This window comes from Petaurus breviceps, unplaced genomic scaffold, assembly GCF_028583685.1.
Source record: "Petaurus breviceps papuanus isolate PSGF00001 unplaced genomic scaffold, PetGlider_PUasm1.0 327, whole genome shotgun sequence".
NCBI lineage: Eukaryota > Metazoa > Chordata > Mammalia > Diprotodontia > Petauridae > Petaurus > Petaurus breviceps.
In genome coordinates, this window is record NW_027186089.1 from 14,476 (window position 1) to 37,298 (window position 22,823).

The 22,823-nt window shown below is 37.8% G+C and overlaps 1 protein-coding gene across 1 annotated transcript in view; it reads left to right on the forward strand.

Annotated features, from left to right (window-relative positions):
- The window catches only part of LOC138167902 (tyrosine-protein phosphatase non-receptor type 3-like), a gene marked incomplete at its 5' end in the record, with an annotated part of 36,298 nt that extends 13,764 nt beyond the window's left edge, over nt 1-22,534 (forward strand). Inside the window, 3 exons of the mRNA XM_069096866.1 lie at nt 5,157-5,333; nt 21,401-21,572; nt 22,381-22,534. Coding sequence (XP_068952967.1) covers nt 5,157-5,333; nt 21,401-21,572; nt 22,381-22,467 — 436 coding nt within the window. The remainder of the gene's footprint in view (nt 1-5,156; nt 5,334-21,400; nt 21,573-22,380) is intronic.
- Between the last annotated feature and the right edge of the window lie 289 nt (nt 22,535-22,823).

Sequence of the window (22,823 nt, forward strand, 5' to 3'; positions counted from 1 at the left end):
AATACTAATGTAAAATATATGTATTTAATTGGTAGCCTTGGATTTAGGGAGATATCCAATATTCCTAGAATGATGAAGTTGGAGCTGTCCTTTAGAGCCCAGGAAAAGTATCTGTGAACTTTTTTAGATAAGTTTTTTTTATAAGTCTTTTCTATAGACCTCAAGCCTAAATGATGCTGACCAACAGAAGGGTGGAGCACTGTAAAAAGGGGAAATGAAATGAAAAATATTATCCTGTTGTTAAAAAATTTGTCACCCTGAAATACATAGACTTTAATACCCTTGTCTCTTCTCATCTTGTGTATTTCTCATTCACATTTTCCCATAAATCATTAGTAGAAGAGCTCTCCAATTACCAGAGGCCTTTCTCTTCTTCTGTTTTTGTTTTCCCTACCACACAGGGTTGTTGTGAGAAAACCTTAAAGCGCTATGTAACTGTGAGTAATAATACCCTAAGGGTACCAATGTGTCACTCAGGCCTTTCATTGTTCTTGCTATATGACCAGCCCACCTCCTTTTCCCATCATTCATATCTTTTCTTTACTTCTTGCACATAAGTCATCATGGGTAACATGCTATAAGCCTGCTTATACCCACCTAAATCTTTCAGATTGTTCATAATTTTAGCTCTTCTGAGATGATTGCATTCCATAATCCAAAGTTTTGGAGGAACTAAAATAAAAGATTTAAACAACAACAAAACCCAAATATGACCCAGAGAAAGGTGACCGAAGTAATCAAGAAAATACATAGTGGTGGTTAGGTAGGGGTGAGAGGGTTGCTGGGGTTGGTGGAGATTCGGGAAGAGAGGAGCATAAAGTTGGTTATAAAGCTAAACTGAAAAGGATTATTTCAGCCAAGAAATAGTCTTAATAATCCTCCCTTAGAGGGGTTGTGATAGACAGTCTAGGAAGCCATGAAGTGATGAAATAAAGCAGACTTGTTCATCAAAGCCAGGAATCTAATAAGTACTTGGAAGTTTACACCCTGAAGCTTAGAAAAGGTCAAATTAGTAAGTACAGTAATAATTATCATGTAGAGGTCGTACACAGGGCAAATCAGCTTTTCAGAACAGAGCCAAGAATTTTTAAAGGGCTCTAAGCAACCAAAATAGGCTTCACAAAGGCCGTCATAGGAATGCCATTGAGTAACCTCAACAAAACTTTTTTTTAATGGCTTTATCAGTGGAGGGTACTCTTGGTATGGACACTTTCTCCACCAATGCAGATAGGCCATGTAATTTCTAGTCTTAGAGAGTTGCTTTGTGGCACTAAGAGATTAAAAAATTTGTCTTTGCTATTACCTGTGAGAGAGAAGGCTTGGGCCATATCTTCCAGACTCTGGCCACCATTCTACATTGCCTTTCTATTATAAAATGTGTAGATATTTTCCCAGAAAGTATGACTCTGATAGCTCCCTCTGCCTTGGAGCTGATATATGGGGGTCTGGAAGACTTTGTAAGCAGACCACACACTCTAGCTGGTTTACCATGCCAAAAAGGCTTTCAAGTATGACCCTTGCAAACATACTGATTCTGCTTTTCTAAAGACCAGATTAATTACAGAAACTAATAGGCTGACCATTTGGTAATGACTTATTTGGTCGTGGCAGTCCATGAAAGAAAGAAAAATATAAAATGGTCTTAGTCTTCTGCATCCCCCTCCCACTTCTGTGGTCATGGCAGCAAAGGGGCAGAGAAGGGAGCACAGGGTGCTGAGAATCATTCATTTTTAGGCCATCTGTAAATTTATCTGTTTGTCCTCTGAATGTAGATCATTGTCCAGTGGCTTATGAGCAGACGTATTGCTGAAGGAATTTAATGAGTGTTCATCTTGATCTTCTTGTTATAAACCAAACTAGAAGAAGGAAGTTGCAGCTGTACAGAAGGATGGCACACAGGTTCTCCTTGAAGAACCAGTGGAATTGTCAGAGTAGCATTTTAATCATCCGCCTAAAGGGAATAGGAATTATTATTTCACAGGATGTTTGGTTAGCTCATTTTGCAGCACTCTAAAATGTTTTCCAAAAGGATCACCATGAAAATAATAGCAAATTATAGGCCAGAATCTACCACTGAGGATGGAGAGGTAGAGAAGGTGAATGAAGAAATTAGTAAGACCCTCCAAGTTACATCAGCTTTTCTTTGACGCTCAGTAATTTTAAAGGAAAATGAAAACAAGTACAGATGGCAAGGAATCTTGGAAAATCTAGATCAGGAGAAAGGAATGAGAGAGGCTAAAGACATAGAAACTGTACCGAAGTCTCACACGTTGTATATCATGAATGCCTTCCATGAGAAAAGACTAGGTAGGCATGGGATATGACAAACACTGAATAACATCACAAAAATAAAGTTGATTATATTTTAACAGACAGGAAATGACTATTACTGATAGTCATTACTGAATAAGCTATCTGTTTATAGTCAAGCCATCACCTTATTAGAGCAAAGATCAAAATTAGTACAGAGTTTAAAGAAAGAATAAAAATGAGAGAAAGAGCATTTTGTTAACATTATTCCATCCTGACCTATTTAAACAAGTTACTGATGGTGAAAAATAGGATGTGGGTGGAAGAAAGAACATAGTCTACAATAATTTCATTAAAAAAATTTAACGGATATAAATCAGTTGCCATAACAGAGTCCAAAAGATACTTCAAAATGTCTTCATCAGTAAATGTTTGACTTTATATTCCAGAGAGATGGTAACCAAGTCTAATATTGGTTTAGATTATAAACCTCTTTATAAGATTTTCTGGAGAAGGATGATGGAAGACTGTGAATGGTATTGCCTCATAAAACAGAGAGAAGTAGTAGAAAGTAGAACCAGTTTTTAAAAGCTTGGCAAGAGACCCAACTAAGCAGAATCATCCCAAGGATATCGGTATGAAGAAATCTGGGAAAAATCTGCAAAGATTTTAATAACAAACCTTTTTTTAACCAACTTAAAAACAGGAGAGCCACCATATTTAGCCTCTAACATATCAATCCCAGTTGGGATAACATAGGAGATATGAATGGCACTTCAGAGAAAAAAGATGGAAAAGCATCTAGATTATACTAAGTGTTCATAGAGGAGATCCATGCTGGAAGTGACACAGTTTTGAGGGTCTAAAGGGATTGACTCATAAGATATCTGAAGGAGGGGAAAACTTCAGAAGCATAGAAAAACATCTTGGACTTTATTTTTTCCTAGAGATTTTGTTGGAAGTTTTTTCTTTGTGGTACACATATAGAAAATTATTAAACACTTATACTTGTACTACTATAATATTCCCTTTAATCCTGAATAGGATGGGGCCAAGTGCACCCCTGCTTAGACTTGGGGTCCCTTATAGCAAGAGATAGGATTTCACAAGCTGCCCATTGGTGGAAAATTGTGGCTAAATAGTACTCACCAGTCTCTAGAAACTAAAACTCTACTAAGTTTTGTTGAAGTTTCTCAAGGATTTCTTCTCCTTTTTCCTCTTACCCTCAGCAGCTATCTCTTCCACTGTGGTGGCAGGTTCTTAGCCCTTCATTTTTTTAAACTTATTAATACCAAAAAAAAGCAACCAAGACCATATCAACTATTATCAATCTGTATGCCTACTTTGCCAGCTATATGAAATTTTTCTGAAAGCATTCTATGCATGCATCAAGGATATTAAAAAATGTGGTTTCACTAAGAAGGTAACAGAGAAGTATGTAGTGGTTGTGAACAGAATATAGCATATACTAAGAAGTTACAAAGAAGAATTACAATAAAGAATGTCATTAAAAATACATAATTAATAAAGAAGATGGTCTGGTTATGTGGCTAGAATAAAAGATAGCTAGTGGATAGCCTCTATGCTCCCCTCATATCCACATGTTGTCAGAAGAAATAAAAAAAAGCCCCCATCCTTTGGGTGGGTCCCCTATAGTAAACTACTGGGAAGTCATAGATAAAACTTGCACACCATGAGCAAGCATAGATGGTCTTTGATTTGCTTCCCTGAAAGAAATGTACACATTGATGAGATCCCTGAACCATTTGCATTTTTTAAATAAAAACAGACATAATAATTATAATATGCTTCCTTGGTTTTCTGTTCCATGGGTTTCCTGGAACTTAGTCCATCAACAAACATGATAATGTGATATCCTTCCTCCTGAAGCATGATACAGTGCTGTTCTTACACAACTAACAATAGTAGGTTTCAAGTAATCAACAGTGTGTCTAACATGTTATTTTCAACACCAGTTGGGTAGCTGGCAAGCTTTTCAAAATATCATGCCTAGTTAGCATTTTTCCCAAGCCCTAAGGGAAAAAAATATCATCTAAGGAATGGACTTTTTTCCCCCCAGGGAATCTATCCTAATTTTGGGTTGGCCTAGTTGGATATTCTAGATGAAGTTTATTAATCAAGGTTGCCATCTCAGACTTATTTCAAGCTATTCAGGAAACTTTCTGATTGATGTCAGAATTTTGACATTCAAGTGTAGTCTATCTGCTTAACTGTTTTCTCTCTCTCATGTCACACCAAAAGGCAATAAATACATAATCTCAAAGATAGAGAAACATCCCTCAAAAGATCACAAGGATACCATTTTCACCCATCTTTCCCCTCCATCCTTTTTCCCTTTTCTGCCACTTTCTTCTTTCTCTTTCCCTCAGTTACCTTCTTTTTTTATCTTTTTCTTAATCTTTCTCTTCCTCTTCCTTCTTTTCTGTTTGTCTCTCTCTACAGTATGATATAATGGAAAGAGCACTGAATGTAATGTGGAGTCAGAATATCTGGGTTCAAATTTCAATTCTGTTTAATACTATGATACTTTGGGCCTTGGTATCTCTATTTATAAGATGAAGATACTATCCAAGGTTCCTTCTAGTTCTGTCACTGACTTCTCTCTTCTCTTCTCCCTTTCTTTCTTCCTCTGCTTTCTCCTTTCTTTGCTTCTCCTCCTGTGTCTCCACTTCTCTCCCTTCTTGCCACTTTTCTTTGCTCCTCAACATTATTCTTGTGGAACCAGCTGCTCCATGTATCATTGTTTTGCCTAACATAATGGTGTTTCTACCTAATGGCATGGTGAGCCTCTAATCTTAATAAGTTAGTTTATAAAGTAGCATCATTTCTATTTAATAAGAATTCAAATTGAATTTGATTTAACTTACTCACCCCTTTTCCTTTAGGCGAAGTCCTAGGTTACGTCATGAAATTAGAAAACCACGGCATTCATCTGCAGATAATCTTGCAAGTGAAACAACTTACCTTCCAGAAACAGAAGATGTATTTTATACCTACAAGGTTTCTCCATCCTCAAAAGACAGTGATTCAGAATTTTCACAAAACCGAAGTCCACAGAGACAGTAAGAGAAGTTGTATTCATTCATTTACCTCTTAGTATACAATGATTTGCTAAACTTTCAGGCCAAAATGTGATAAGATTGGGAAATCCTTAAAAAATTAATTTTTAACTGAACACCGATTTTATATAGTGATCCCATATACAAGGTACCACAATCTCTGAGTGATAGCCTTGTGACCTCTCTCACAAACACACTGAAAAGAGTAAGGAGGGGTTCAGAGAGGGCCTTTTTGTTTTGTATCCATTTTAAAAATATTATTATTTTTTTCAAGCTTTTTTTTTCTCCCTCCTGCTTCTCCACACTCCAAATGAACACACACAAGGAAAAAAAGAAAGAAAAAAGAAAATCCCTTCAACAGATTTACATTAACAGAGTCTTGTATTGGCCTTGTCCAAAAATGTATGTCTCATTTTCCACCCTGAGTGCCCAATCTCTTTGACAGGAGGTGGCCAGCATGCTTCATTAGTTCTCTGGAATCATTTGTTATTGCATTAACCAGAATTCTTAAGTCTTCCAAATTTTTTTCCTAATTGTGTTCTTATTATATAAATCATCCTGGTTATACTTGCTACATTAATTTATATATCTTCCCAATTTTCTCTGAAAGTGACCATTCTATCTTTTCACAGAATTATTCTGCTACATTCACGTGCCATAATTTTTTTAGCCATTCCCCAATAGATAGATATCCCCTTAATTTCTGGGGGGTTTTTTTGCTACTACAAAAAAGAACAGCTATAACTGTATCTATCTATTGTTATCTATCTGTCTGTCTATCTATCTATCTATCTCTTTTTTATTTAAGTTTCCTTTTCTTCTTTCCTTGGTCTCTTTGGGGAATAGACATAGCATTGGTGGTTTTCGGTCCAAGGCTGTGCACAGTTTGGTGACTTTTTGGAGATAGTTCCAAATTGCTTTCCAGCTAAATGGACCAATTCAGACTTCCATCATCAGTACATTAGTGTATGCCTTGTTTTCCCGCAGCCCCTCCAACATTTGTCATTTTCATTTTTTGTCAGCTTCCCTTCTCTGACAGTTTTGAGGTGGGACGTCAGAATTGGTTTAATTTGTGTTTATTTGATTTGGGACTTTTTTTCATATAATTGTTGATAGCTTGGATTTCTTCTTTTGAAAACCACCTTTTCTTATCCTTTTACCATTTATCAGAAAGGGTTTTTCGATAATATATCTATCTCTGATCTTATGACACAGGATCATCATTGTCTTCTTCTATTGATGTAACCAGTGTGTAAAGACCTCTAATAGCTTGTATCTAACCCAGTCCCAAATAGTCTTCTTAGGGACGCACAGAAGACAAAGGAACACAGACCCACAGGAAAATCTAACTCGGAAACCAAAACTCCCTTGGCAACTGTTTTGCACTGCAAAGGTCTCCCCTGTAATCTCCTCCTCTTTCTTTGACAGAGCAACCAGCTTTGCAGTGTGGGGCTAATTTAGAAATAACTAGTTTAAAAGCTAGCTCAGCTTTTATACAGTGGTGACAGGAAGCCTCAGAGACATGGGTCCTTTATCAATGTTAGGTAATAGCTGCTGCTCCCTTCCCATTCCACAAATCAATTGCCTACCTTTCCTGACGATTTTAACAGGTACAACAGAATAATGTAGAGTGTAATGACCTAGTTCCTGCCTTCTAAAACAAAGCAGTAAACAATTATAAGCAAATTCATTTAGCCTGCAAAATTTTTTTTTAAAGCTTCAGCCATTCTAGGTATTAAGCATAAAATACTAAACCAGTAGAATGTGATTTTCTTTTAGGAATGCCTGTTTTGCTTTTATATCTCTTGTGCCTGCTTTGAGTATCTGGAAAATGACAGATCCTTAAATGAATGTTTGTTGAATTTATGTTACTGGTTCTTCAGGGTCATTCACATTCATTTAGCCACCTTATTTCTCATGAGCTACAAATCTTGTCTTCATTTTCTTTTTATTAACAAATCTTGCCTTCTGTGTATATCAGTAGCACAAAAAAATGTAGATTTCAGTTTTCCTTGTGATATCTGTTCTGCTTAAATAATGCCTTTGGTGGTTTCTGGTGACATCACTTTCTTTTACTTTAAATAACCTTTCGTTTAAATGATGATCATTAATTATTCTTAACTGTACCCTGTAGTCTCTTGGTGTTTAGAAAGACTTAAAAGTTTAGTTTACCTCCTTTTTTGTTTTGTTTTTAAAGTTTTATTTGTGTTTTATTTTTACAGTACAAATATTTACAGATTATTCCTTTGTGAGAAATCTCTTATAAAAAAAAAAAAGTTTAGAAAAGCTGTGATCTCATCCGAAAATACTTGCAACATTTCACATTTGTAGTACCCCACCTCTGAATTTAGAAAAAAAGTTAACAAAATCTATTTTCTCTTCTCCCTTCTTACCCTATTGAAAAAGAAAAACAGAAAAACAGATTTCCTATAACAAATATGCAAAATGAATTCCCTCAAAAATACCTATGTGTCTGTGTGTGTGTGTGTGTGTGTGTGTGTATAAATGTTGTATATGTGTCATTCTGCAGCCTATATCCATCACCTCTCTAGTGGGGAACATATTTACCTTTGAAGCAAACGTCAAGCAAAGAATACACATACAGAGAGAAGATATGGCTAGATTTATTTTTTTTGTTCTGCATCAGTATAAAGTAGTGACAACAATAACTATCATTCGTTTAACTATTTAAATTTGCAAAGCAAATAGATATATCTTTTTTTCTTTAGATAAATTGTCTTACTTGAGCCTCACAATAATTCTGGGAGGAAGATCCCACAGAAAATTGTTAGCCCTATTTTAACAGATAAGAAGGCCAAGACTCAGAGAGGTAAATGGCTTGTCAGGGCAGTAAATGTAAGAGGTAGGATTTGAATCTTTATCTTCCTGACTTCAAGTTAAGTAATTTTTCCATTATGCCACACTGATTCCACTGATTTCCATTATGCCTCAGAGGAGATGGAGACAGAGCTATAAAATGAGGGGATATGTGAATTTGAGAAACTAGGCAGCTTCTCCCTAATTCAAGTCTTCATGATATGACTTAGATTCTCAGAATCAATAAATGCTAGAGGTGGGTGATATCTTAGGGATCAACTAACCCAAACCTATCATTTTGATTTTATTCACAAACAAAAATCACTTTGTTTGAAGCATTGGGAATTTTCAGAGTATTGGACATACTTTATGTTCAGATATAATTTTTAAATAATATTAACCCAAACTAAGCCAAATTCAGTGGATTTTTTATATTGTTATCTACCATTTTGGATTACTTGAATCACAACTTACCTCCATTAGCATCAGTCAGTCAGCAATATTTAAATGCCTACTATGTGCAAACACTAAACTAGGACCTGGAGATAGAAATATAACAGAATTAACAAGGAGCTTATCTTCTAACAGGGTTCATAGCAAGTACACATACAAGTAAATACAGAGCAAATATAAAGAGAATAAATACAAATACATAAACATCATGTGAGAGGGAGAGCACTCACATGATTATTAAGAATTGATTATATGATATTCTTTCTCCAGTTTTCAGACTTTTTTTTTAAACCAGCTCTTGTAATTTCATCTGTCTCCCTGGTACTGGTAAGGCCTTCTCCCAAGAAGAGGGAACTCCCTCTGTCAAAAAGAGGAGAGCAGAGGAAAGGAGAAAAGCTACTGAGAGTTAAAGAAAAGAAGAATGCTGCCAGAGGAGTAGAGTTTAGACAGGCCTTTGTCAAACTTAGCATAAGAGTAAATAGCATGCCACTACTTTAGATAAAGGCATCAGCTAAGCCTTAAGCTGCACCTGATGGATAATAAAGTTGCTGTTGTGGAACAAGTCCAGCTGAGCATAGGAATAGCATAGAAATGTAGTATCAGAGAAATAGAGATCAAATCACAGGACCTACTCTTTAAGTTAAGGATCTTAAAGAATGACTTGGGGGCAGTGAGAGGTTAAGTGATTCAACCAGGACCACACAACTAGTATCTGTCAGAGATGGGATTTAAACCTAGGTGTTCCTAACTCTGACTGTATTCACTATGCCACATTGGGATTGATTCATTAGTCAATGATATTTTTTTGGAATTCCTAGCATAATTAAACAAATCTTCTGGTATCTTTGTAGTATTTTGTTTGTATAAGTAATGATAGCGTGGATGTTTATGGACAGATACCACATTTATATCCTATCATCTCAGTAACAGATTAGCACGTTTGTCACATATGATGATCCCACTTAAGCTGAAGTTGGGAAGAAGACCTGGATCTGAATAATTACATACCAAAGAAATCTGTATTGAAGGTACCATAATTGTAAAGGCACTAAGGGGTCAATTCACAAAATAAATTAGAGGATGGTATTTCAAAAGAACAAAAAAATTTTAGAGACACTGGTTTTACAAAAAATAATGTATATAATGTGTGTATATGTGTGTGTATAAATAAAATATAGAAGGAGAACCTAAGATATCAATGTCTAACCAATGTGCTGCTTTGTACTGAAACTAAATCTTTATACTAGTGATCCTTGTAAAGAGTGTCCTTGATCAAAGCATGAAGTAGTGGGAAAACTTTCACAGATGATTTTCTACAGCAACCTCAGAGAGGTTATAATGAATATAAAATCCTATATTATGTGCTTGATTTAGGGCAGGTAAGTTTTGAAGATCTGTCTAAATGCAGGTGAAAGGGGACTGACCTTAATAGTTCACTGATCTGGGGCAATATTCTGCTTCATTGTTCTAAGAGAGTATTTGTTGGACAAGTCAACTTGGTGTTCCCACGCAGCATTTTTTCATTTCCTTATGATTGTCTATACAACTGTAAAGTAAATACAGGATAAAATCTTCTTTAGTGTTTGTTTCGTGCTTTAAAGATTCATTTACAAATAAAATATGGAAGAGCTTTGAAGTACATAATAATTGGGGAAGTGTTGAGTATTGGAATTCTTTTATGGTTATAGGACAATTGTATTTTACCTGATTATGAATTAATGACCGAAGATGAGAATTTGGTCACTAACCATAAGATAAGGTGAGGTCTTTCTCAGAGAAAAACCTAGTTGGTGAGGAGCTGAGAAAATAAAACGTAAAAGAACACACTTGTTGCCAGGCAGATTTGGTTGACCAAAGAAAGACTGGAGTTCTCTCTCTACTGCCACCTGCTGCTGAGAAGAAGAATGAGGCACAGAGAGAGTAAATATTTTGCTCTCTTGCCGTATTCTGTTGAAGAGAGAAGGGCAGAGTAGAGGAGAAGAGCAGAGCTACTGAGAGGTGAAGAAAAGAAGAATGCTGCCAGAGGAGTAGAGTTTGGACAAGCCTTTGTCAAACCCAGTATAAGAGTAAATAGCATGCCACTGCTTTAGATGAAGGCTTCAGCTAAGCCTTAAGCTGCACCTGATGGATATTAAAAGTTTCCATTGTGGAACAAGCCCAGATAAGCATAGAAATAACATAGAAATGGAGGATCAGAGAAACAGTCCAACAGATTAGCTCGTCCAGCTGAGTTAATGCCCAGAGAGTTGTTAGTCCAGGAGTGTGGCTCAGCTCAGCTTAACAGTGGAAGCATCTGATCGATGCAGAAGCCATGCCCATTAGTTTATAGTTCCAGAGTTATTGACCACACATATTTCCTTCATACCTTAATGTCCTGGGACTTTAAATGTGTGCCTGTTTTCCCTATTGACACTGAGTGCATGGGTGGGAGTGTGTAGCTGAGATTTATGGGTGGGGTCACATGTAAATATTATGTATTTGTTTTGCATTTTCAGTAAGTGGTTTTTTTGTTTGTTTTTTTTGCTTTTTGGAGGGGGAGGGCAGGGCAATTGAGGTTAAGTGACTTGCCCAAGGTCACATGGCTAGTAAGGGTATCAAGTGTCTGAGGCCAGATTTGAACTCAGGTCCTCCTGACTCCAGGGCTGGTGTTCTATTCACTGCACCACATAGTTGCACCTCAGTAAATGTTTTGATTAAGGTTAATTAAGTGTTAGCAATTGATGTGTTTATGGGAAACACTCCTGATGGGGTCTTATGAACTACAATACAAGGCTTACTCCTAGAACTCTGAGAGTAGAGAGTTGTAGCAGCTGCCCTCCCTCTGGGAAAATCCTAACCTGTCACTCATCCAAATCAGTGTTCTTTATTTTTTCTTCTGGTGAAATTAAAGGTTGGTGCTCAGATTAATAAAACAATCCAAATTGTAGAGAATTCACGTGAAACCTTGGATTAGTAAAAGCAATATTTCATGTAGGTGGCTTAAAAATATTAATACTAGAAATAATGCACTCTTACAGTTGGAAGGGACCTTACAGATGACATGATCAGACTCTACCTAATACAGCACTCCCTTCTAAAATATCCCCAACCAGACACTGGATGGACCATTGGTAGGGTTGTGAACTGATCCAACCATTCCAGAGAATAATTTGGAACTATACCCAAAGGACTATAAAATTGTGTATACCCTCTGACCCAGAAATACTGCTACCACATCTGTATTCCAAAGAGATTTTTTTAAAATGGGAAAAGGAGCTCTTTGTACAAAAATATTTATAATATCTCTTTTTGTGGTAGCAAAGAATTGGAAATTGAGGGGATACCCATCAGTTGGGGAATGGCTGAACAAGTTGTGGTATATGATTGATGGAAAACTATTGTGCTCTAAGAAATGAATCCCATCTCAGACACTTAACACAAAACTAGCCATGTAACCTTGGACAAGTCACTTAACCCCAATTGCCCTACCTTTCCCCCTCCAAAAAACAAACAAAAAAGAAATGATGAGCAGGATGATTTCAGAGAAACCTGGAAAGACTCACACAAATTAATGCAGAGTTGAGGTGAGCAGAACCAGGAGAACATTGTACACAGTAACAGCACCATTACACAATGATCAACTGTGAATAACTTAACTGTTCTCAGCCATTTAATACAATGATCTAAGACAATCCCAAAGGACTCATTATGGAAAATGCTGTCCACCTGCAGGGAAAGAACGGATGGAGTCTGAATGCAGAAAGCATACTCTTTTTCACTATATTTTTTCATGGGATTTTTTTTGTATCTATGTCTTCTTTTGGTACGTGACTATTATGGAAGTATGTTTTGCATCATTGCACAAGTATAACCTGTATCAAACTGCTTACCATCAAGGGGGTGGGGGGAGAGAGAAGGAGATAATTTGGAACTCAAATTTTTAAAAAATAAATGTTTAAAATTTGTCTTAATTAGGAAAAATAAAATATTATAAAAAGTAAACTAGGATAATTTTAAGAGTTAAAAAATGAAATTAAACAAAATATACTGTAGCAGCAAGCACCCCAGTGTCCCCAGGGTGCCTGTTCACACAGGTTCTTGGATCCGCTTTGTTAAAGGAAAGAAACTCAAAATGGGTTAACAAGCTTACTTTAATCAGTCAGACATATATCGTTTACCTTGTTCAGGAGAAAAGGTCAGCACCCTGAACCTCAAAGTATACAGGCATAATTATCAAGACAGAAACATCACGTAGACAGATTTCCAAACTGTCCAACCATTACATCCATACCCAGTCAACATCTGGGTTTCCACATTCTGGGTTTTTCAAAGCCGGGGGACTCTCAACAACGGCTTCCCAGAATTCAGATCAAATCACAGAACACTTCTCAAAGTGAGTCCCAAAACGAAGCTACACATCAGGGCTTATATAGCCTTCTCCTGGCTCAGAGAATGTAACAACCTTATTGACTCACTGGCCAATCAAGAAGTATCTACTGAAAAACAAGCCTCCCTCCCCAGGCTTCTGGTGCACTTTAGCCTAGGGGCAGGGAAGATCTTTAAAATTTACATTCACATTACATATACCCAACCAGACTATCCAGAAGTGTCCAAGCCTTTCTCACTTCATTATAAAGTCAAGCATTCTGTTGTTGAACAGCTCTGTTTGTTAGAACTTTTTCTCAAATCTTTTGTTCTCAGGACCCTTTAACATTCTTTAAAATAAATGAGGACCCACCCCCCAAGAGCTTTTGTTTAAATGAGTTATGTCTATCAATATTTACCATATTAGAAATTAAAGCATCTTATTTTTATGAAAATTGCTTTGACCTCATGGGCCCCCTGAAAAGGGTCTTAGAGACCCCTGAGGGGTCTTTAGTTTGTACTTTGTGATCTGCTATGTTAGAAACTACTTCCTTGTGCAGGTTTCTTGAATGAAGTCTGCTTCCTTGTAACTTTCATCCAGTGGTCCTAATCATATGCTTTGGAATTTCATAGAATAAATTTAATTGTCCCAAAGCTTTTTGTGAACTCTTAAGTTCTATATCAGTATGAGCTACTTCTATTTTTATTATCCACAGCACTTCTCTCAGAGATTTCTCTTCTCCCAATTCTTTCAACCATGCCTCAATATTTAAAGTTTCTAGATCTGTCTGTTTTGTAGTTACCTTTTCATTGGGCTAAGTTCTCTAACTTATTGATGATCCTCTTAAAATATCATGTGAAGAATGGAACTCAGTACTCTAGATGTGCAATGATGAGCCTGAGAGTCAAGAGGCAGCAGGACAAAGGGGAAAGCCCATTAACTCAGCAGTCAGAGGATCTGGATTCAACTTATGGTGCTGATGCTTTCTTATGTGACCTTGAACTTTATTGACCTCGTCTGTGAGATGAGAGAGTTGGACTACTTGAATGTCTGAGGTCCCTTCCAGCTCTAGATTGATGATCCTCTGAGGACAGGAAAATTATTATTTTCCCTGGCCTTTATTGCAAGCTCTTTCATTCTTGAAATGCAGTAGCAGGTGCTTGATGCTTAAATGAAGATGGGAAGCTAGGTGGCAGAGTAGATAGAGTACTAGACCTGGAATGAGCAAGACTCACCTTCCTGAGTTCAAATCTGACCTTAGACACTGGGCAAGTCTCTTAATCCTGTTTACCTCAGTTTCCTCATCTGTAAAAGGAAATGGAAAAAAAAAGAGTCTTACAGGGCAGAGTCAAGATGGCGGAGTAGAAGCAGGACCTCTGAGCGGTTCTGGCTTCCACCTTCCCCAGTCAGTGTAAAAAGGGGATTCTGAACAAACTTTGGAGCTGCAAAACCCACAAAATGACACAAAGAAGCTAACCTCCCACTGAGGACAGCACGGCAGGCTGGCAGGAATCGGCCAGCTCAGCACTCAGGGAGCCGAGCCCAGGCCCGTGTGAGCCAGAGGTTTTAGCCCCAGGGCGGGTCTGAACAGCCGCCAGCCAGCGGGACTCCAGATCAGCAGCAGCTTTGGCCATTTCCAGAATTATCAACACATAGATGTGAAGGACAAAGTGAGAAGTCAGTACAGTCTGGCATTTGGGACCTAGTAAGTGGGAGTGGATCAGCTTTTGCCCCTAGGGTGAGAAGCTACTGAGATGCCTAACACAGCCAGCCAGCACCACGTGGTAGCTTCAGCTCCTGGCCTGCACAGTGTAGGGGGACCAAGCGACCAGTCTGAGGGGTAATTGCTCTTGCTTTAACCTGCTTGGATCTAGATTGCAGTCTAGGATGGAGGTCCTGGGGTGTGTGTCCAGCTTGCTAGAGCATATGGAGGCCTCAGAGAGGGCACCCATCTAATAACTCCGGCAACTGAGAAAACCCCAGTGTTTGGGATGAAAGCTCCCCTCTCTGGTGGCAGAGTGGCAAAAAGCCCAGGGGTCAAGTGACTGAGCGGCGACCTGACCAGACAAAGGAAACAAAGCAGACAAAAGATTCCAACATTAGACTCCTATTTGGGGGACAAAAAAGACAAAAGCATGGAACAGGAGGAAGACAGTGAAGTCAGAACTCCTGCACCAAAAGCTTCAAAGGGAAATACGAGCTGGTTACAGGCCACAGAGGACCTTAAGAAATAGATAAGAGAAGTAGAGGGAAAATTGGGAAGAGAAATGAGAATGATGCAAGAAAATTATGAAATGAGAGTCAACAGCCTGACTGAGGAAAATCACACCTTAAAAAAACAGACTAACTCAATCAGCAAAAGAGGCTCAAAAAGGCAATGAGGAGAAGAATGCCTTAAAAAGCTGAATTTGCCAGATGGAAAAAGAATATCAAAAGCTCACTGAGGAGAATCATTGCTTCAGAATTAGATTGGAGCAAATGGAAGCTAATGACTAATAAAGAGAAATCAAGATGCTGTCAAACAGATCCAAACAAATGAAAGAATAGAAGGCAATGTGAAATATCTCATGGGAAAAACCACTGACCTGGAAAATAGATCCAGGAGAGATAATTTAAAAATTATTGGACTACCTGAAAGCCATGATCAAAGTAAGAACCTAGAAATCATCCTCCAGGAAGTTCTCAAAGAAAACTGCAATGATGTTTTAGAACCAGAGGGCAAAATAGAGGTTGAAGGAATCCACCGATCACCTCCTGAAAAAGATCCCAAAAAGAAAACTCCTGGGAATATTATAGCCAGGTTCCAGAATTTCCAGATTAAGGAGAGAATACTACAAGCAGCCTGGAAGAAACAATTTGAATGTTGTGAAAACACAATCAGGATAACACAGGATCTGGCAGCTTCTACACTGAGGGATCAAAGGGCTTGGAATATGATATCCCAGAGGTCAAAGGAGCTGGGATTAAAACCAAGAATCACATACCCAGCAAAACTGAGTATCATGTTTCAGGGGAAAATATGGTCATTCAGTGGAATAGAGGACTTTCAAGCATTCTTAATGAACAAACTGGAGTTGAATAGAAAATTTGACATTCAGATACAAGAAGCAAGAGAAGCATGAGAAGGTAAACAGGGAAAAGAAATCATAAGGAACTTATCGGAGTTGAACTATTAACATTCCTACATGGGAAAACAATAATTGTAACTGATGAAACTTTTCTCAGTATGAAAATAGTTTAAGGGAATAGAAATATATATGTCTATATATGTAGGTATGTGGGCATATGAATACATATGTGAATGTGTGTATATATGTTTACAGGTATACATAGATGGAGTGCACAAGACCAATTTAATAGGGAAGGATGATACTTAAAAGGTGAAATTAAGAGGTGAGGGAGGAATATAATGAGAGGAGATGGGGAGAGACAGAATGGGGTAAACTATCTCATATAGAAGAGGCAAGGGAAAATGGTTACAATGGAGGGGAAGAAGGGAAGGCAAAAGGGAATGGGTCAACCTTATTCTCATTGAATTTGGCTTGAGGAGGGAATGAAATACACACTAAATAGGGTATCTCACCCTACAGGATAGTAGGGGGGAAGGGGATGAGAGGGGGTATGATGGAAGGGAAGGCAGGCTGGGGGGGAGGGAAGTTGGAAGCACCCACTTTTGAAAAGGGACAGGATCAAAGTAGAGAGTTGAACAAGTGGGAGGTGGGATAGGAGGGAGGGAAATAGAGTCAGTCTTTTACAATATATCTACTATGTTATTGTTTTGCATTAGTTACACATGTACAACCTATACTGAACTGCTTATCTTCCCAGTAAGGGTGGGTGACAAGGAAGGGAATGAATCTGGAATTCAAAGTTTTAAAATCAAATGTTTAAATTTGTATACTTATTTATATACTATTATTAATACTATCTTGCATGTAATTGTGAAATAAGTTATACAGCCACTGGGGCATAGACATCCACCATGCCCTACTGGAAAAGTTGAAGGTGGTATGGGAGAAAATATGGGAGAGAGCAGATTGGAGGAGGGGATATCCTGTGGAACTTCTATTTTGGGGCAGTGGGTAGGGGAAAAACGGGGAGAAAATTTGTAACTCAAAATCTGGCGGAAATGAATGATGTAAATCAGAAGTTAATAAAGCATTTGAAAAATGGAAAAAAAAATAGAGTCCTACACTTGAGAAATCTTCCTCTGAACGGTAACTTTAAAAATACCAAGTATTGTATTCTTCTCTTATATCTTTTAATAGTGCCACATTATTTCTTCATTAAATTTTAGTGCTTTGAGATTGAAAAGTTGCTATTTAAAAGTGACTATGTCGGGGGCAGCCAGGTAGCACAGCGAGTAAGAGCACTGGCTCCAGTGTCGGGCTGACCTGGATCAAATCCGGGCTCAGATACTCAGCACCACACCCAGAAATAACTGGCCGTGTAACCTTGAGCAAGTTACTTAACCCCGATTGCTTAAAAAAAAAAAGTGAATATGTAAATTTTTCAGAATGCCATGTAATATTAATTCTGTGCTTCAAGTGACTTCTTGAAGACAAAGACAAGTGATGGTCTAGTGAGAATCACATGCCACTGAGAACTTGGAATTAAAAGTGAGCAAAAGAAGGCAACAGCTTTCTTCTGCTGAAATCGATTAGTCAATCTCAGCAGTGAAAAACTTGAGTTCTTAAATTCTGACTCCTTATGCAGTGTTGAGATCTGCTAACACATGTACATCAAGTGCTTTCATAGTCTCCTGTTTATACACCTTGAATGACTCTGAACTGTTACTTCACAGGAACGGCCCTTTCATTTTCAGATAGATCTTATTGCTAGGGAATTATTCCCCACATTGCCTCCCTGCAGCTTTTTATCCTTTATGCTTGTTTTGTCTCTGGAACCAAGCAAAATAAGGCTTATGTGTCTCCTGTGTGATGGCCTTTCAGATATCTGAAGATAGCTTCCATACACTAACTCTAACCCACCTTGCTCACCCAATCTTCTCCCCTCTAGGGTAAACATCCTTAATTTCTTTCCCAGATCTCGATGACATGCTTCCTAGTCTTCTCACTATTCTGGTTGACTTTCTTTGGAAAGTGACTAGCTATCAGCATCTCTCCTCAACGTGGTACACAGAATGAAACAAAAATATTTCAAATGTGACCTCCTGGTACAAGGAGACTATCGCCTTCCTCTGTGGATGGTATATTTCTGTTCCCTGAATAGTCTTACTCCAGTGATTCCTCATGGTGTGGAGGTGACCTTCAGTCCTCAATGATTATGCCAGCAGAATAGAATGCAAGCTCTCATAGTTCCTACCAAGCTGAAAAGACTTGAGATACAGGCTAGACCAGAGCAACTTTTAGAAGCTGTGGGGTTGGATGAATATTTACACCCCCACACTGATGACATCCCAGGCCCTTGAAGTCTGCTTCTTTGAATGCAGCCTACAACAGTCTTTCCTCCCGGGTTTGTCCATCGACTGTATCATTCTATAGAATGGATTCTTACTGCTTTTAGTGAATCCATGCTTATTCTTGATGTTCACAAATTACATGATATAATTACCATTATAGATTTTTGTCATAGATAGATGCTGAGCTCACTCATCTGTAGTTTGCAGAACACTCCTTATTCTCTGCCCCTTGTTTATTTTTGAAAATCAGGAAAACATTTGACCAGTTCCAACCTCGTTGGCACCTCTCATTTTCCCCAGTTCCTCCAAGATCACCATTAGAAGTTCAACAGTTATATCTGCAAGCCGTTTTGATTCATGGGGATGTAATCCTCCCAGGACAAGGGACCAAGTCATTTATAGTATCTGAGTGTTCCACCTCCACCTGCTATTTTTGAAATTTTTTCTTGCATTTTAATTCTGCTTAACTGCTTTTTCCTATCCTTTTCTTTTTCAAATTTTTTTCTATTTTTTTGCTTTTTGGAGGGCAGTTGGGGTTAAGTGACTTACACAAAGTCACACAGCTAGTAAGTGTATCAAGAGTCTGAGGCCGGATTTAAGTTCAGGTCCTTCTGACTCCAGGGCCGGTGTTCTATTCACTGCACCACCTAGCCACCCCTCCTATCCTTTTCAAGATGAAGATCATTATCCTTGGGAAGGGAGAAAAAAAAAAAAACGGAAGCAAAGTAGCAGTTGAATAGTTAGGGTTTCCCTGATTATTGAGATTTAATCATTTTCTCTGTCATTTGTTTACATCATCCCATCTGCCCCAGCAGCAGAAGTGTCTCCCTTTTTTTGCCCCCCAGTGTAGCTTTTAAAAATTGCTTTGTGTTGTCATTTGAACTTGCATCAGGTCTCAGCTTGTTCTAGGCTTTAATCTTACTGCTATGTCATATTTCTCTTTGGTTATATGCCTCCATTTTAAATATTCTATACCCCCTTAAATCTAAGCTCATCAGAGACTTCCCATCTAAAACCACATATCTTTCTCTTCCTTTTCCAACTCATTGGAATCATTCATGGTTGGAACATTAAGATTTCATTCTTGAATGTTAACCATTTCCTCTAGGAAAATCAGTGGTATCATATCTCCTTTTTTTTGAACTTCTTAAAATCTTTCCTGAAGTGTCATGTAAATGTCTTTCCTTGGTTTTTGCCAACTCTGTGATGATATCGTTGCTTTCTCCAAGGTTTGCCAGCCATTTTGGTCAGAATTAGATCCAACGTAGGATCAGATACAAAGCAGGTATTATTCTTCTCCTTCTTAGCTTTACCTTCTGAAAGGTACATTTATCAGTTTATCAGCAAGACAAGTGAAGGAATGATAAGAATTTTTACTTTTTGCTGGGATTTCCACCACGTGCCCAACTCTGTCACAATTACAGCCTTCCCTGGTCTTTCTGATAGCCTTGTGATCTAAATCAAGAACCTGTCATCAGTTCCCTCAGGCTGGACATCTTGTAGTACATTCCTACAACAATATCACTTCTTTCTTCCTTTTACCCACACCCAAACATTTTTTTCATCACCTTTCTTTATTAGGTTCATGGGGTACATTTCTAGTTTGCCATGCCCTCTGTCAAATGTGTATCTTTTCAACATGGTTCAGACCATCTTTCATCTCCATATTGTAGCTTGTCACATTAGGTTGTGGTGATGCTTGTATGTACTGCTGCTCTTTAAAAATGCATACCCTGTGCATTAGCATAATAGATATTGGTGGTTATAGGTATCACTCTTAATTTCTTCTAGTTATTTCATGCTGTGAACTACTGTTTAAGTCATATAAGAATTGATATTTTTTTTTGCTGTTTCATCCCTTCATAGCACCTAATCTAATAGTTTTGAGAGTACACTGTTGTGTTATGGAAAAAATGCTAAACTTAAAATCAGGAGAGACCTAAGTTGAAATCCTGTCTCTTATATTTTCTGGCCTTGTGACCATAGACAAATAACCTAACTTCTCTGAGCCTCAATTTCCTCATATGTAAAAAAAAGGAATCATAACACCTCTAGTACTTATATCACAGGGTGGTTGTAAAGGATTGAGTGAGACAATGTATGCTCAGCACTTTCAAACTTTAAAGTAATATATAAATAATATAATAGCATTAAGTAATATATAAGTATATTGTTATTTCTAAATATATAAATAAATATTACTTTATGCATTTATATATAAAGTAATATATCAATATCATACGAACATTTTTCTTCCCTCCTTCCACTGTCAATTTAAAGCCTTCTTATTCCTCTAAAATTCTCCCTCTAAATGTATTCTTTGCAGTCTTATTAGATGCCTTCTTTCCCTGACTAAGAGCCTATCATTCCTATTAAGAAGATAAGATCCCTTTCTCCAAAACCATCTTCTTAGCCAACTGCGCAGCAGTAACCTATACAAACTATATAAAACACAACAGGCTTTTCCACTGCATAACTAAGAGTAATAATCACAGTGTCTTCCAGAGGGGATAACTTGAGGGAAGAGAAAGACAAATCATTTTCATAGGGGATAGAGGCATGATGAGCCCCTATGTTGTTATACATGCCCAGACTGGCTTGGTTAAAGTAATTTAAAAACAACTGCCAGCTGAGCATACTGTTTTTCTAGAGGCTAGAGTATGGCCCTTTTGAAAGTGGGGGGTGGGGGGAGCAAAGAACATCACATTATCAGCAGCTCCTGAATCTTATCAGATTAAAGTAACTCCCCACAAACACTTAGGAAAACAGTGAGTTTAACTTTACTCTTACATGGGGTCAGGGAACAAAGCAGTGATGGCATTTGAGTTCCTCAGATGTATATGGGATCCCATTGTTGGCTTTTAAGGATAACCTGAGGGTTTTCTGTGCTACAGGTAAATCCCTCTCTGCATAGGAATTATGATGCCCCCCAAATCCACTCTCTTGGGGAATCAATGCTAAATAAAGACAGTTCAGAATACGTGTATGTTCTTGTGAATACTCATTGATTTATTAAAATATTTCTTAATGAAGGAATGAACTGGAAGACAGCCCAAGCTCTCAGACCCAGACATCGTCCAGTACCTTATCTCATGCTCCAGGCTGCTGTTCCTTTGATGGGGAAGATCATCAACTTTTAGATACCTATACCAGTGTTAGTAAAGGCAGCTTCACAGAAGATTCTAATCAGTACTACTGTGATAAGGTGAGGTCAGCTAGCTCAAATACTGTACTGTGGGGGCGGGGCAGGGGTAGCATAAATCAAATGTTCAAACTTAAAGTTCAGACGTTTTATTGGAAAAATATATATTATCACTAAAATAAAGTATCTTCTCTAAGTTATGCATTGTAATGATTACATAGGGAGACAACCCTATAACTGATCATCTTGAATGGTATCATGGCATAATGGAAATAGAGTTTGCAGCAACTAGGTGGCACAATAGATAGTACCCTGGAATCAGGAAGACTTAAGTTAAAATCTGCCCTCAAACATGTATTAGCTGTATGACCTTGGGCAAGTCACTTAACCTCTGTTTCCTCACCTGTAAAATGGAGATAATAATAGCACCTGCCTCCCAGGCTTGTTAATGAGATAGTATTTGAAAGCACTCTCCAAGCTGTTGGCTATCATTATTATTATTATTATTATTATTGCTTTCTGGAGGGGGGAATGCAGGGCAATTGGGGTTAAGTGACTTGCCCCAGGTCACAGTAAATGTTAAATGTCTGAGGCTGGATTTGAACTCAGGTCCTCCTGACTCCAGGGCTGGTGCTCTATTCACTGCGCCACCTAGCTGCCCTGGCTATTATTATTTAACTCCAGTTCTGATAACTGTTAATTATGTGACTTTGAGCTAGTCCCTGAATTTCTCTGAGCCTTGGTTTCCTCCCCTATAAAACAGGGAAGATAATACTTGTCCTACCATTAGGATTCTTATATATGGAAAATTCTGTAAACTTCAAAGCAGTAGATATATGTGTTACTATTATAATCTTCAAATTTATTTCAGAATGAAGATGGTGATGGTTATCTACTCCTGGTGTGTATTACTCCAGACGAAGATGGAAAATTTGGATTTAATCTTAAGGTAGGGTAGCATTCATAAACTCATGTAAATATAATAGGTAATTTCACAACATTTCAAGCCTTTTAATGGTATTAGAATTACTACTTTCCATTAGAAATGCGTGTTCTGTAAGTTGTTGTATATGACTGTGATGAAATACTGTTGGGCTTTAAGAAATGATGAGTGGTATGCTCTCAGAAAAACATGGAAAGACTTGCATGAACTGATGCAACGTGAAATGAGCAGAACCAGGGGAACATTGTACATAGTAACAGCAATATTGTATGCTGACCTACTGTAAATAACTTCTCAACAATACAATGATCCAAGACAATTCTGAAGGACCTACAATGAAAAGTGCTGTCTATCTCCAGAGAGAGAATTGG